We start from the raw sequence: 15,570 nt of genomic DNA on the forward strand, positions 1-15,570 counted from the left end.
ATACTTTTATTTCCAAGTCTAACTTTAAATTTATTTTCCAAAATTAAAAAAATAAATAAATAAATAATTGTTTTTTTGCTGGCGGATTCGCGGGCCACATAAAATGACGTGGCGGGCCGGATTCGGCCCGCGGGCCTTGAGTTTGACACCTGTGGTATAAGGACTCAAGAGTTCCCTCTCAATACACTTAAGAGAACTAGCTCCGGCCAAAGCGCTCACAGTCCACTGTCTGATCCACACTCCGGAGCAGAAGGTGGCGGTATTGCACAAATAAGATGGATGCCAACCGCCATAAAACTAGAAGAAGTAGCGCTCACAGCGGCGAACAATATATTTTGCTGCCTGTTGAAGAGCGACAGAAGTTGTTTCGGCTGTGCACCGGTATGACGGTATATAAAAAATTCATATCATATGAGAAATTAAAACCGGTATACTGCCCAGCCCTAGTGTGAGGTCACATTAGACCAGTACAATGACTGGTCTTAGAACATTAGCAATGGGTGAGGTCACATTAGACCAGTAGAATGCTAATGTTCTAAGATCTTTATAGACCACTGTCTACACAGATGATCAGGGCTCACCTGATGTAGTCATTCTTGCAGAGGATCATGCCGCCTTTGCTGTAGCAGGTGCTGCTGTACTCGCCCAGCTGAGCGTGGCAACAGGAGCACTTGAGGCATCGCGTATGCCAGTACCGCTCCATTGAGAAGAGCAGGAAGCGGTCTGCGATTCGACCTCCACATCCTGCACACAGCCTGCCCGCTGTAACCCCACCACCGCTCATCACTGCCACTGTGGGCGCCTCCACCCTGCTGTTCACCATAGCAACCTGAAGACGAGAGAAAGAGAGGTTAGACATTAAGGCAGGCAAGTGGAAATATTCAATGGAAACAGTTAAATATGTGGCATTCTTAAATGAAAAGCTCCAAACTGCTTACTTTTCTGATAGTAAGGCCCTTTTCCTTATCAAAAATGTCAGTTTGAATATCGGTCAATATGTATATTCAAATTTGGTATCGGCCCCAAAAATGTGGCCTTACAATGTGTATAAGTTGACACTGTTTATAAAAGTTGGTCGTAGGCTGTTAGATCTTATTTTTTAAGGTAGGTGACACAATTGTTATTGGGATCATCAATGAAGACTCAAAACAATAACTTGTTATGCAAGCCTGTCTGCTAAAGCTGCCGATAATTTAGGGCTTTAACTCCCCATTATTTTCTTTTATTCATTCATTATTTTTTCGATTACAGTTTTTCTCGATTGCCAAGACACATTTCTTGAAACGGTCACCCATTTTCTCAAAACTGTAAACACAAAACCTCATCTTCAAGCACTATTTACAAAACCTCTGAATCCTCTTGCAAAATGAAACTTTCGCCTCAAAACAGTTTTACCTGTGCTCAAAATCAAACACAAATGATTTGCTCTCAAATCATAAACAAAGTGATCAAAATAATATACACTATCAAGCAGTCAGTAAACAATACACCAATAAATAGAAAACACATTGTTCAAAACATATAGTTCTCAGGGAGAAGTAGATTTTTAATCTCAAAACAAATTTCATATGAACGAAAACATGTTCTATTACAGTAGCTCAAAATTGATCAGAAATTACTACTGTGCTTTGCTCTTTGCAATTTCTTTTGTTCTTCCTCCTCCTTGTACCCCTATTTTTACAGTACTGTACCCTGCATCTCACAAACGTGTCCTTTGTCTCTGTGATACTGTAATTCTTGTTCTTTGTTGATATGAACCTGCAACCAGTCAAAATCTATTGAGCAGTCAGTACTGTTACTGTAACAAATAGAAAGCACGATGTTCAAGGCCATACAATTTGTTTATTGTACATTATACAGCCTACAATGCACTGTAGGCCTACTACAGTATATAATACTACAGTAAAAGGGACAAAAATCAAAGGAGTCAACATGTCATCAATGTGCTTCTTCTTGTCTTTGGGCTGGGTCAGGCCAGAGCACTTCGTCGACATCACAAGCAATATTTTCTCTCCTGAGGCAACGGGGGAAGAAGCCTCTTGTGTGCCGTATCCAGCCCTGACATGATTCCTCACCTATATCACCACAGGCTAATTCCATGGCTTGCAGCAGATTTACTCTGGTGTAGGGTTGTCTATCATACACTTTCCATCTCCATGAGGAGAAAAACTCCTCAATCGCATTCAGGAAAGGCGAGTATGGAGAGAGGTACAAGGTCATAAACTGACCATTGATGTTAAACCATTCCCTTACCTGAGCAGCTCGGTGGAAACTGACGTTGTCCAGCACTATCACATTGGTGGGAATGGGATTCTCATTTAGCTCTTGACCCTGCTGCTCAAATAAAATATCTCTTAGATTGGCCAGAAATCTTAGAAGATGCTGGGTGTTATATGGCCCGAGTGTAACATGGTGATGTAGAACACCATGGTTGCTGATAGCAGCACAGATTGTGACATTGCCACCTCGTTGACCAGGGACTTCAACAATGGCCCGCTGTCCAATCACGTTTCGGCCTCTCCTTCTCCTCTTTGTTAGATTGAAGCCTGCTTCATCGACAAAGATTAACTCATGGGGTCTGTCCAAGGATTCCAAGTCAAATATTGTCTGTGTAGGAATACAATATAATGTATGTAGAATTTAGTAAGTTGTACAGAGACAGTGCTATATTGTAGAGTTCGATTTGGCCTACTGTATGCACTTCTGATTCACATACATTGCATGTACTGAAGAGTAATGTCATTCACATAGTATGTGGCAGTACTGTAGACAATCTGGATTACAGTAAATGTGTCTGAATGTACACTTACTTGCACATACTGAGCTCGCAGTTCTTTCACCCTTGGTGAGTTGCGCTCAAAAGGTACTCTGTATACTTGTTTCATTCGTATCCTGTTACGATGGAGGACACGGTCAATTGTGGAAATGCTCACACTGTCGATTCCCTGGAAGTGTGTGTTGTCTTGTATCACTCGTTCCTGGATTTCTCTGAGTCGTATTAAATTATCTTGAAGGACCATGCCCACTGTAACGGTCTCTTGCTCCTGAGTGAATATAGCTCTCCTTCCACCTGCATGTGGCAGCCTTGCAGTTCTACAAAAAGTAGATGTGCAGTTACAAAAAATATTCATGCAGTACAATAAATACAGTGATGAACTTTACAAATGTCTATTGAAACAGCTGCATATAGTGTAGTACAGTAAATTTGCAATTACAAAAATACAGTAGCATACTGTACCTGTTCTCTTCTCTGAATGTCCTTACTATGGTGGACACAGAAAATCGGCTCAAATTGGGGTGCACTCTAAGTCCTGCTTCCCTCATTGTCAGTCCGTGGACTATAACATGGTCTATGACTGTTGCTCGAATTTCATCAGATATTTCCACTCTTTGTCTTCCTCTTCTTATTCGTCCTCCTCTTCCTCTTTCTTGCCCTCCTCCTCTTCCTCCTTGTCGCCCACCTCTCATACGCACTTGTCCTCGTCCTCTCACATTGTTTCTTCTATCCATTCTCAGACTTTCTCCTTCCCACCTTCAACCACCCGTTTGCTCTCTAAACTGGCTTATATTGGTTGTGTCACATCATTTGATACAAGTGAAATCGATTTTGAGTGATTGTGTTTAATCAATGACACGTGTTCTCTATTTGTATTTGATTGTTGCCACTTGTGTTTACCAGTATGGATGACATGTGCATTAGAGTGCAGAATGTGTTTTGAGACCGAGAATGTGTTTAGAGTTTTGCTGAAAAGTCTAAGTGAGATCTGCAAATTGTGTTTTACCATGTGAAATAGTTTAAGGTATTGACAACAGACTGCACAATTAGCTAAATGAGTTCAGGCAACTGAGAACTTTGTTCAGCTAATGTGTTTTAGTGTTTTAGCAATTGAGAAAAACTGTAATAATAGGGCCACCCCCTGATTAATAATGATGAACGAATAATTTGTGAGAATAAATGACAAAGCAGTTTAAACATTCGAGGCTATCCACACCGTTTCCAGCAAGCCGGAGAGTAAACCGCAGTGAGAATGCTGTTTTTGAAAGGCTAATCGCCAACAAATAGAGATTTAAGAAGAATATCTTGTTAGATAAAAACAAGGTGTGAATTTTGGAAATGATGGCATCTATCTTTTTTTTTCATTTTGACTTTTAGACACATTACAGAGAAGGACTGAGCACCACGTTGCTGTGTGAGTGTGAGAGAGTGAGAGTGTGAGAGAGAGTGAGAGTGAGAGAGAGTGACAGAGAGTGAGAGAGAGAGTGGGAGTGGGAGTGAGAGAGAGAGAGTGAGTGAGAGTGAGAGAGATGTTTTGCAGTTAATGTTTATGCTTGAGGAATCCACACAGCCCCGGAAGTATTAAGCTGACCATTATAAATCATTAGGCCTTGTATCGGCCATGTATCCAATGCAATCGATTGGCTTTGGAACTTCCTGGTAAAAAGCGTGGGACTATTTACTGGTGGAGAAAACCCAACAGGAAAACACACACACACACACACTCCATCAGAGTTACAGTTTAACACCAAGTTCACAGTTGTGTCCAAACAAAACCATACACACAAATAATGTACTTTAACTTGATAATTTGTCCAAAGAGGAGACTCTTTGATGCTGTGCAGCATGGCTGCACTGTCAGGATGCAGAGACCTACACTTCATTCATTTCATTCTGCTGCTCATTTCTTCATCATCTCTTTCAAACGTCATGGAAACACAATCCAAACTTATTGTAAACGGTTTCAAAATGTAATGGTTATAAGTTAAGTTGCTATAGCTGCTGGTGTTAGACATATGCCATCAGGCAACATTCACTGTATTTCTCCTGTTTCCTTCCATGACAAAACTGAACGAATTTCATGCACAGCTGGGAATAATATTGCTTTTGAGTCACACTGAGTACAACCATAGCAGTGTGTGCTACTCAGCAATGAGTCAGCAACAGCGCCTCTTCAGCCGCTTCCATGATTTATAATTAGCGCCAACAACAACAACATAAAATAATTGCAGGGCTAGATTAATTTTCCAAATGAGCAACAGCAGCACAATTTGTCCTCTAGAGTGTCTAATTTCAGCAAGGCCATGTTTAGCTTTACGACTAGCCTTCCCACAAGATTATTTGAGATTGCAGCAGCTGGTCCTCTGCAGTGAAGCAGGCTGCCCTCAATACCCTCATTTCCTAGAGTAGCCACCTGGCTCTAATCAGCCACAGGGACACCATGTAAAGGAGCCCAAGGCTGCATTCAAACCAAACAGCCTCATGCACCGGGGCCAAACCTTCCTATTAGCGAAGGCTTATTCGTGAATTGAAAAAGTGAGTCAACTACCTAATTCAAAAATTCACTTTTAAATTAAACCATTTTAATTCTGGTTTTGTCAATATTAGCATTAAATTCAGGTTCAAGAGGCTGAAATCTCTTTTAAGTGTTTCTAATATTTTGCCCTTTTTCAATTTTTACAGTGCATATACACAACAACAGCCTGAAGCAAAGGGCAATATAACTAAACATAGTTCTCTATTCAAAACAAAAGGTCTTTGTCTGGTTTCTTGGAACATAAGAAATCTGGTTATTCATATTCCTGTTTATCCAGGTTTCAGTAGTAGTGATGCATGTATTGGGACTTCACCATGTAGGAGAGACAAAGAGAGAGGCCTACATGTAAAAAGAAATGCCTAAACTGGTTTAAACACTGGTGCCTCATTGGACAAGCCCCACAGGAACCCCAGGGAATCCCTGTGACACGGTCATGACGTCACCAAAACTATAAACATCTGTGCACACCTTCACCCTGCGCAGTTCCACTGCGAGTCATGTTGCTAAAAGGAGGTGACAACATTGGTGCCGAACAACCTAGGTAACAGTCCCTATCTCGCTGGACGATAAGCTATTGTGTATTTTACAGACCGCTGAGCCCCGTTCAGTGTTGTGTAAAATAATGTTGCTCCACGCTGCTGAGCTTTGGTGTGTTTAAATCCACCACCGCGAGTAAAGTTGGTAAACTGTACTTTATTAGTTAAAGGTCCAGTGGCAAACTTGAGTTCTCCAGTTGGTCTTCTGTGGGATAAAGTTACAGTTACTGTTCTTTACTGCTGTGGTGAGGACCTGCCTTGTATCGAGGTCTTTCTTCTTCTTTTCCTAACTAACCCACACACGTATCCATACACACACATACATCGTTACACTTATTCATACCCACGTGGTGTTAAGGGTGGCCTCCATTGTGTGTTGCATCCCCCCTTTTAATCTTGCATGGCATAACCACTCACATGACTACGTCCGCCATCTTGCTCTCTCTCTCTTTTTTCTCTCTCCTTCCCCTTCAACACACAAAAACAAACACACACCACGTGGTTGCTTGTTGCTTTTAGGTAGTACGCTTGTAGTAGTATAATGGATGTTTTGTTTATTTATAATATTGTTGATTTTTTGACTTAATCCACAGTTTGGTTGTTGGTCCCTGATCTCAGGGTTGTGCGAAAAATCCATTTATCATCATTTATGTTGTTTTCTTGACAAACGATGTATGTGCACAGCATCCTGGTCTTTATCACAGTACTCCAGCCAGCATGTTTAAGTTTCTAAAACCAGGTAAAAGGATTAACAGGAGCCCTGACCTGCTGCGAAGTGGGATGGAGATTAGAGATCAACTCGTATAAAAGCACCGCCTACTGATCAATCAAAGCTCTGTATGTGGATTGTTAGAAAATATTCATTAGATAATAATACACAAATAAGAAGAAGTTAAAGTTATAATCTAGACTAAAAGTAAAACAGTTTAAACTGCCAAATGCAGGAAGGACGGCTGGTAATAAATCAGTGGCTGTGTGAATGTGTAAAATAACAGATTTATAATTTCACTGCTTCATCTAGAGCACGATAGATCTGACTATAATTACATGTCTGTGTTTCATTAAATTAAATGTATAACAACATAAAGCCTTACTCAACACTATATCATGAGGTTTACTCCATATGTAAAATGGTAAATGGACTCTTAAAAGTATATCTCTTTTCTAGTCTTCCGCCGCTTTCACACTACATGTCATCATTCACCCATTCACACCCATTCATACACTGATGACAGGGCATTCATACAGCCTACAGCCAATTTGGGGTTTAGTGTATTGTGCAATGACACAACAACATGGACTACGGGGCCGGGGATCGAACCGCTGATCCTCTGATTGAAGGACGACCACAGTCGCCTCCATGTGTAATCTAATCTTTCTGCCTTTAGCGGCCTTTAGCCAACAGCATTTCCCATGAGCCCTAGACATTTGTGGCCTTAATGTCACAGCTTGAGAGAAAAGGCGATTCCATGAGGGAGTTGAGAAGCCAGGGATGGTTCAGACATGTCTGGAATAGTTTTATATATTATATCATTATAGATATGGACAAAACCAATGAAAGAAATACTGAATGACTGAACTGTGTCACAGAGGCTAGCGTGACGTTTTGGCTTCATCTCACTGTACTAGTGGATTTTGCAGCTGTTTGCTGGTGGAAGCAGTCTGGGTGTCCCATGCTTCGACATACAATGAAAGGTTCAGGGGAAGATACAGTAGTCAAGGTTCAACCAAAGAAAGTAAACACAACATGGACACCAACAGTGAAACCTTTATCTTGAATATTATTCCCTGCCACGTGTGAACCTAATTGCAGAGGAGCAGCCGATGTAATCCTCATGCAAACACCTGTGTTAATCCAGCAAGTGTCACGACATCTGTCAAATTCTCTCTAATTCAATTCTTATATAAATAAAGTGCAAATCCTGCTTTTATTCATCATCTGCCATGCAAAGCCTTGATGCGTCATCAGTTTCAGTGAGTGGAAGCAGGGCTTTAGATATTTCAGTGTGAATCCAGACAGGGAATGCATGGCCTTCTTCTGTTGAACCCGACTGTGGTAGGAAAGAACAACACAGTACATACTGCTGGACATGAAGAAGTAGACATATCATGCTCATGACGCTAACTACATACTTTCTTAGTAGTTGTACTACTGTATTTCAATAATGCCATTTGTATAATTTTATGCGCCTCACGATGCGGGCTACGCTGCTAACTTGTAACGATAGCATGTTAGCATGAAGCGTACTGCAGCGCGGACCAACAGTAAACATAAACGTGTGTAAGTTAATGTTGCCGACTGGCTATATGGGCTCTTGCTGTAGGCCATTTCACATTGAAAATACACACAGAAAGTGAGTGGAGTAATGGTAAGATGATGTGAGTAAATGGTATCAAAGGGCTTTTACACTTTCATACATACATACCATGCACCCGCCCATAAGAACCCACTAACCATTCATACCCATTGAGCCATGAGCAATTTGGCATTAAGTGTCTTGCCCAAGGACAAATCGACGTGAATTAGCTGAGCCGGGGATCGAACCGCCGATTCTCTGATTGATCTACCACTGAGCCACTGTGTACAGTTGGGAAGTGAGTAAAATAAAGTCATGTACAAACAAGAAGAGGGTCAAAACAAAGTTTGGCATTCAGCAACATACAAACAGTGTACAGTATGATACTGTGTATATAATATAGAGAGACTACCATGTGTTCATCCTAATGCTGTGTTCACACCAAACGTTTGGTGTGAACACAGCATTAGTTGTTTATGTAAAATTGTAATTACAGAAATTGCAGTTATGCTCAAAGACATATCAAACCCTTGATGGACATTCAAACTTTCAGGATGATAATATTTATTTTTAATAATAGTTTGTTGATTTACAGATGTCCACCTTAAATATGGCAGACCATCTAAAACTGGCTCCTGGATGGCTTTGACAACGACATTTAAAGAAGAATTTGGTTTTGATTTATTGTTTGCACTGTAAACAATCATGTATTTTTCTAGTTTACTGAAATTGTATTTAAAACATTTAATAAATAAAATGAATTGTTGCCCATGCCCCATGGTTTCCTTCGTCCTTTGTAAATCACTACTACTTTTACAGTGAGCTTTACTAAGTTTAGCAGACGGTTAAAACGTTTTTGCAGCGACTATTTGAAGTCGGTGATAAAATGATGACATTTAGACCATATTTCACAATCGTTGTGTTTTTATGATAAAAAATATATACAGTTGTGTGAAAAAGTGTTTGCCCCCTTCCTGATTTCTTATTTTTTTAAATGTTTGTCACACTTAAATGTTTCAGATCATCAAACAAAGTTAAATATTAGAAAAAGATAACACAAGTAAACACAAAATGCAGTTTTTAAATGAAGGTTTTTATTATTAAGGGGAAAAAAAAATCCAAACCTACATGGCCCTGTGTGAAAAAGTGATTGCCCCCTAAACCTAATAAGTGGTTGGGCCACCCTTAGCAGCAACAACTGCAATCAAGCGTTTGCGATAACTGGCAATGAGTCTTTTACAGCGCTGTAGAGGAATTTTGGCCCACTCATCTTTGCAGAATTGTTGTAATTCAGCCACATTGGAGAGTTTGAGCATGAACCGCCTTTTTAAGGTCATGCCACAGCATCTCAAATCGGATTCAGGTCGGGAATTTGACTAGGCCACTCCAAAGTCTTCATTTTGTTTTTCTTAAGCCATTCAGAGGTGGACTTGCTGGTGTGTTTTGGATCATTGTCCTGCTGCAGAACCCAACTGCGCTTCAGCTTGAGGTCACGAACAGAGGCGACATTCTCCTCCAGGATTTTTTGGTAGACAGCAGAATTCATGGTTCCATTTACCACAGCAAGTCTTCCAGGTCCTGAAGCAGCAAAACAGCCCCAGACCATCACACTACCACCACCATATTTTACTGTTGGTATGATGTTCCTTTTCTGAAATGCCGTGTTACTGTTACGCCAGATGTAATGGGACATACACCTTCCAAAAAGTTCAACTTTTGTCTCGTCAGTCCACAGAGTATTTTCCCAAAAGTCTTGGGGATCATCAAGATGTTTTCTGGCAAAACTGAGACGAGCCTTTATGTTCTTTTTGCTCAGCAGTGGTTTTCGTCTTGGAACTCTGCCATGCAGGCCATTTTTGCCCAGTCTCTTTCTTATGGTGGAGTCATGAACACTGACCTTAATTGAGGCAAGTGAGGCCTGCAGTTCTTTGGATGTTGTTCTGGGGTCTTTTGTGACCTCTTGGATGAGTCGTCGCTGCGCTCTTGGGGTAATTTTGGTCGGCCGGCCACTCCTGGGAAGGTTCACCACTGTTCCATGTTTTCGCCATTTGTGGATAATGGCTCTCACTGTGGTTCGCTGGAGTCCCAAAGCTTTAGAAATGGCTTTGTAACCTTTTCCAGACTGATAGATCTCAATTACTTTGTTTCTCATTTGTTCCTGAATTTCTTTGGATCACAGCATGATGTCTAGCTTTTGAGGATCTTTTGGTCTACCTCACTTTGTCAGGCAGGTCCTATTTAAGTGATTTCTTGATTGAGAACAGGTGTGGCAGTAATCAGGCCTGGGTGTGGCTAGAGAAATTGAACTCAGCTTTCCAAAGATGTGATAAACCACAGTTAATTTATGTTTTAACGGGGGGGGGGGCAATCACTTTCCCCTTAATAATAGAAACCTTCATTTAAAAACTGCATTTTGTGTTTACTTGTGTTATCTTTGTCTAATATTTAACTTTGTTTGATGATCTCAAACATTTAAGTGTGACAAACATGCAAAAAAATAAATAAAAATAATAGATTGGCTAGGACTGGAGCGGCAAAATATCCCTTTAATAAATACCATTTTATTCTGTAAATGTTTGTGTGACTTCCTGTATAGACTGGTGGTGATGCTGATGAAAACTGTCACTCCCCTGAGATACACACATCCAGCGAGTTGACCTACCACCATTGTTCAGGCAATTGACCGACCGAGGCTTTTTGGATCAGAGGTCTTGTGTGACTCTTTCCACTTTTTAGTATGAGTGATCCTGTAGTGCTGGCTATCTAATCATTTATCACGTTGAGTAAATAATTACGGTCTCTCGGAGTCTTTAGGCATGAAGGGGTTTGTATTTCCAGGATGCAGACAATTACTTTTATACATATATTAAGAAAAGGACTGAAAAAGAGGGACAGCTAATTGATTAGTCAACAGCAACATTACGCATGCATGTTTTGATAATAAGTTAATCATCAACCTAAAATCAAAAACATATACATCTAATGGAGCCAGTTACTCAAATGTGAGGATTTCTCTGTTTTATATCTGTGTAAACTGAATATCTTTTGCATAGCATTTGCAGCATTATGAAGACTTTCTTTTGAGCTCTGGGTAATTGCATTCGTTTTCAATTTGTTCTAACTAGAACTGATTGGTGTTTGAAGATGGACACAGAGATATGCAAAACGTCTGCTTTAAAATGAGTTCAAAGGCTTGACTGATCATTCTTGAGAATCATCACTGGTCCACTTTGATTTCCTGAAATTTAGGCCCGATTGGGTCACACTTTACTATCTAATTCACAGCCCAAGAGATGCTGAGAGGTGAAGCTGAAACCACTTCGTTGTACCAGGCGTTTTTTCCAGGAATGATGACCTCCTTCCTTCAATCATAGACAAACACTAACTAGATCACGGATCCCCACCCAGTCAACACACACACACTCCTCATCCGAGGAATAATTAACAAATAACCCCAGGTCATCCACGACTGGACTCTCCAGTACTGTACTGTAGAGAGTAGCACATAGAATGAGGCACATTCTGGGTTTGTTCTCTTGAGAAGGACATGCGGCTTCATTCAAACCCTTCTCTTCTTAATTAACACCAGCGGCACGAGCTCCGGTAGTGAAGTGTTTTCTTGCGGAAGAACCAGTTAATTTATAAAGATGCCCTTTTAGTGCTGTGGACTCATACAAAGCAAAGCATCCTGCATGCACAGCAAAAAAAACTTATATTTCGTAAGTTTCTAATCTGCATGAACTCATGTTTGATCAGATGAGGAGAGTAAGGTATGCACAAAAAGAGAGGAACTACTTATTTCACTATATTTTAATTGAATCCTCCTCCTACAGCCACTAGCCTACTACTACTAGGTTATAACGATTAATAACAGAAACTGCTGTAATATTAATAATACAATTGTTGTTGACAAGTATTTTGATAATGAAAATATCATGACTCAAACCAGCTTAATGTCATGTTAGCTTAAAAGCATTTTTCTCTCACTTTTTATTTTTTACTCATTATCTTATCATTATTTCTACTATTGTCCTTTGTAGTATGCTATGCTAAGCCACCAGAAGGCTGTCGGTCTATTACTCCTCGCGCTGCGGTGACCTGTGGAGTGACATTCCGCTCACCTCGCTGCTGTGAGCCTGAAGTGTTGACGCTCCGCGGCGGTTCTCTGTCGCCCTCAGCGAAGTACAGAGAAGCGCCAGATGACACACAGAGAGCCGGAACTTCTCCGCTGCTACGTCCTTCTCGCGCCGGTTTGTCTGTGTTGAGGAAAGCCAAGTCCTCTTCTCTTTTCCATTTACAAAGCTCTGACAGAGCGTCACCTCTCTGACCACCGACTGGTCTCTGGAACGTTCCAGCTGCTGTCTTTGTTCCTGAACAGAGCTGCGACCCCGCGAGCAGAGAACAGAGGGGAGTTATCTTCAGCTTCACTCATTTAAACGGATGTGTAACTACTCCTTCTCTGACGTGGTGAAGGGGGCGGGGCTCCCGCCTCCTGCCAGGATAAAGCATGATACTGGGGAGAGTTTTGCCTACTTTAGAATGTTCAAAATGGGTCACGATCAGAGCGTTTGGAGCTGCAAGAACAGCGATGATTTGTTTTTCTAGCATTAGAATTTGATTTTCCATGCTTTTTTCACCCTATTATGTCAATTGAAGACCCACTGAGTGTAATAAGATGAAGTTAGTGTTTAGTTTACTCTTATTTTAGTCTTAATAACGTAATGCTGTGACATCGGATTAAAGTTAAAGTTGATGACAAATTCTCTATTAATACGCATACATATGCACATCTAATGATACACTATTGCATTTAGGGTTACAGTTCAGGGAGACTCCAAAGGGGTGCTCAGGGGAAAACTGTTCTTACCACAATGTCAGGTCCCTGTCATCCTCTTTAATGATGTGGTTATATAGTCAGCGCTGTGTGCCTCTTGTTGTCTAACTGAGCCTGTAGCTGGAACCACAATCCTACATCACACCTGCAGAGCTGTGTATAAGCACAGCAGAGTTTTGCTCTCTGGGACAGGGCTGCTCAAGGATCCAGAGTCTCAGAGGTTGTGTGCTTATGTTCATAGTCTTGTTAACCAGAATAGGCTTGTATGAAGACGTTGGGGAACTAATCTGTTGAGTTAATGGGCAGGAATGACAAAGCACTGGGGAAACAGCTGATGTGACTATAAAACATTAAGGTGTGGTCTAGCTTAAAGCCACATCCAAACCCATTTACCTGTATGAGTTTGCTTAGCTGTAAAAGCTTGGAGAGGGTACTTACTTATTTTTTTTATTGACATGCTGTCGCTAAGTCAGTAAGGCACAAAGAAAACCGAGATTGTAATCATTACCACATGCAGTCATATTGTATGTTTCCCACCGTGCACTCTGAGATACCAACACACATTTGTAGAATGTGACCTCTGGTGGACAAACTGCTAAGATGCAGGAATGAATGCTGTAGAAAATATAGGACAGACATCCATTATATTAACGTCCTAAAGGTGATGGATAATGGACCTGAATCTCATGCTAAGTCATGCCCCTGCAATGTTAATGAAGCTGTATGTGAGTGTGTTCTGCTATGCTCCCATGGTTTCATGTGCATGTATTACTAACAGAGTTAGACCATAGGTGGGTTAGCTTCACTATAACGTGACATGAGTTTGAGCATCTGCATTGGACATAGTGTGGTTTGCTTAAACACTAAAACTAACAAATTTATATACAGCAAGTATGACGCACACAAAATGTATGGTCACATTTTTGTTATTTGAGGAATATTTGATTCATGAACGAATTTCTGTGATTTTCTAATCATAATAAAACTTCCTTTAGAAGTGTATTTCTATCTATGCCCAGTAGATGGCAGTGCAGCTCTGTGGTTCCGCCTCGCGACCCGAGACTTGTATGTGCGCGAATGTAGAAGCCACACTTTGCCTGTCTTATTATTTCCTGTTTTTCTCAGGTTAGTAACATGTAAAGTGCACCAAAGATGACATATGAATTGGGGACCAATGTGTACTTAACATTTTATAGAGTATTTTGTGTTTTTATGTAGTTGTTGTTTGGTAGCTACGTGAGTTAAGACTGACTGTCAAGTGCTAGCTAAGCTGATAGTAGCCCTGTATTACATCCCTTGTATTTATCTGGCTCCTATACAATGTACTTTTTCTTTATAATGAAATGAATTGACTCTTTATTTCTGGTAGGTCGATTCACACTAAATATGTTAATTAATGTGACTGTAATATGTATATAAGTGTTGTGAATGTTTGTTAGCATTTGTTAGCGGTTCGCTGTACTGGTGAAGCAGCGCCGCCATTTGGAATGGTGTCTTCCTCACCTACGCCACAGTGGCTGTGGGCACATTGCCAAAGTGCAGTTAGGAAGGGTTTTATCCCAAGCGACAACAGATATGTTGATTAAACATAGTAATGTAACTTGTTAATGTAATGATAGCAGTGTAAACTTTGATTATTTTGTTTAGTACAATATAATGTATTTTTCCTGTGTTTTGTCATGTAGAAATGGAAAAACATATACAGGAGATTGTTTTCACTTGAAGAAGTGTGAAATAAAATAGCTTGAGAAGACGCTGAATGAAGAAACCACATGTTTGCCTGTCTTATTATTTCCTGTTTTTCTCAGGCATAAATCTGTTATCAAGGCTCATTCATGCTGTGACCTGTAACACAAGGTCATGCCTAAATTGTGAAAACAGTATCATTCAATTAGTTGCAACAACACTATAGTAGAAGTTCATGTGTCGTGCTGCTCGCACATTGGAGAAGTGTTCCTTCGAGGCCTCAGGTCTAGGCAGCAAACCTACTCAGTTAGGTTGAGGACAAGCTCATGTTAGGGGTTCAAATACACCCTTCTGGCAGAAAGCCCTGAAGGTGAACTTCATAAATAGTCTTCCAGAAAGCTGAACTTACATTTACACACCAGAATCTTTGCGACACGTGAAATGATGTGTTTCCGATACATACTGTATAAATTATATCATACTGAAATCCACTGTAAATAAAATACCTTTGATACTACACACTCCATTCTGTAGAGGGCGACATGCATCTTCTAGCTAGTGAATCCACTCATTACCAAAAGAAGAAGAGAATCGAATGCTGTTATTTGGCACATGTAGGTAGGTATCAGAGGAAATGAAAAAGTGGACAAACTAGCCAAACAAGCACTAAAGAAAAACAAAGTAGACATATGTATCAAGTTATCCAAAGCAGAGGGAAAGGGCATCATCAGGAAAAATATCAACAAAGTATGGCAACAACATTGGGACCAGGAGACGAGGGGGAGACACCTACATTCAATTCAGAGTAAAGTGAGCAGTGTAAAATACAGGGGAGGAAACAGGAGAGAAGAGGTTCCAATATCAAGATTAAGAATAGGGCACAGCAATCTACGCAGCACACTACA

General features: G+C 40.6%; 2 protein-coding genes across 2 annotated transcripts; both read right to left on the reverse strand.

Moving 5' to 3' along the window:
* Positions 1-391: 391 nt before the first annotated feature.
* Positions 392-12,557, reverse strand: LOC116398985 (LIM domain transcription factor LMO4.1). The gene is made up of 2 exons (XM_075447402.1): positions 12,267-12,557; positions 392-829 (listed from the first exon to the last, which is right to left on the reverse strand). The coding sequence occupies exon 2, from the start codon at positions 821-823 to the stop codon at positions 578-580; it is 246 nt and encodes an 81-aa protein (XP_075303517.1). The 5' UTR covers positions 824-829; positions 12,267-12,557; the 3' UTR covers positions 392-577.
* Positions 1,887-3,131, reverse strand: LOC116398984 (uncharacterized). The gene is made up of 2 exons (XM_031875781.1): positions 2,811-3,131; positions 1,887-2,607 (listed from the first exon to the last, which is right to left on the reverse strand). Exons 1-2 carry the CDS (start codon positions 3,129-3,131, stop codon positions 1,939-1,941), a joined length of 990 nt encoding a protein of 329 aa, XP_031731641.1. The 3' UTR covers positions 1,887-1,938.
* Positions 12,558-15,570: the final 3,013 nt, after the last annotated feature.

The sequence above is a fragment of the Anarrhichthys ocellatus genome, unplaced genomic scaffold, assembly GCF_004355925.1.
Source record: "Anarrhichthys ocellatus isolate YVR2014 unplaced genomic scaffold, GSC_Weel_1.0 scaffold95, whole genome shotgun sequence".
Classification (NCBI taxonomy): Eukaryota; Metazoa; Chordata; class Actinopteri; order Perciformes; family Anarhichadidae; genus Anarrhichthys; species Anarrhichthys ocellatus.

What these genes read in the sequence shown, in the direction of transcription:
- LOC116398985 (XM_075447402.1), bottom strand. Translation starts at nt 823, where the DNA reads ATGGTGAACAGCAGGGTGGAGGCGCCCACAGTGGCAGTGATGAGCGGT.
- LOC116398984 (XM_031875781.1), bottom strand. Translation starts at nt 3,131, where the DNA reads ATGAATATTTTTTGTAACTGCACATCTACTTTTTGTAGAACTGCAAGG. An exon ending in TGCGAGCTCAGTATGTGCAA is followed by an intron (nt 2,608 to 2,810) that starts GTAAGTGTACAT and finishes ATTCCTACACAG; the next exon opens with ACAATATTTGACTTGGAATC.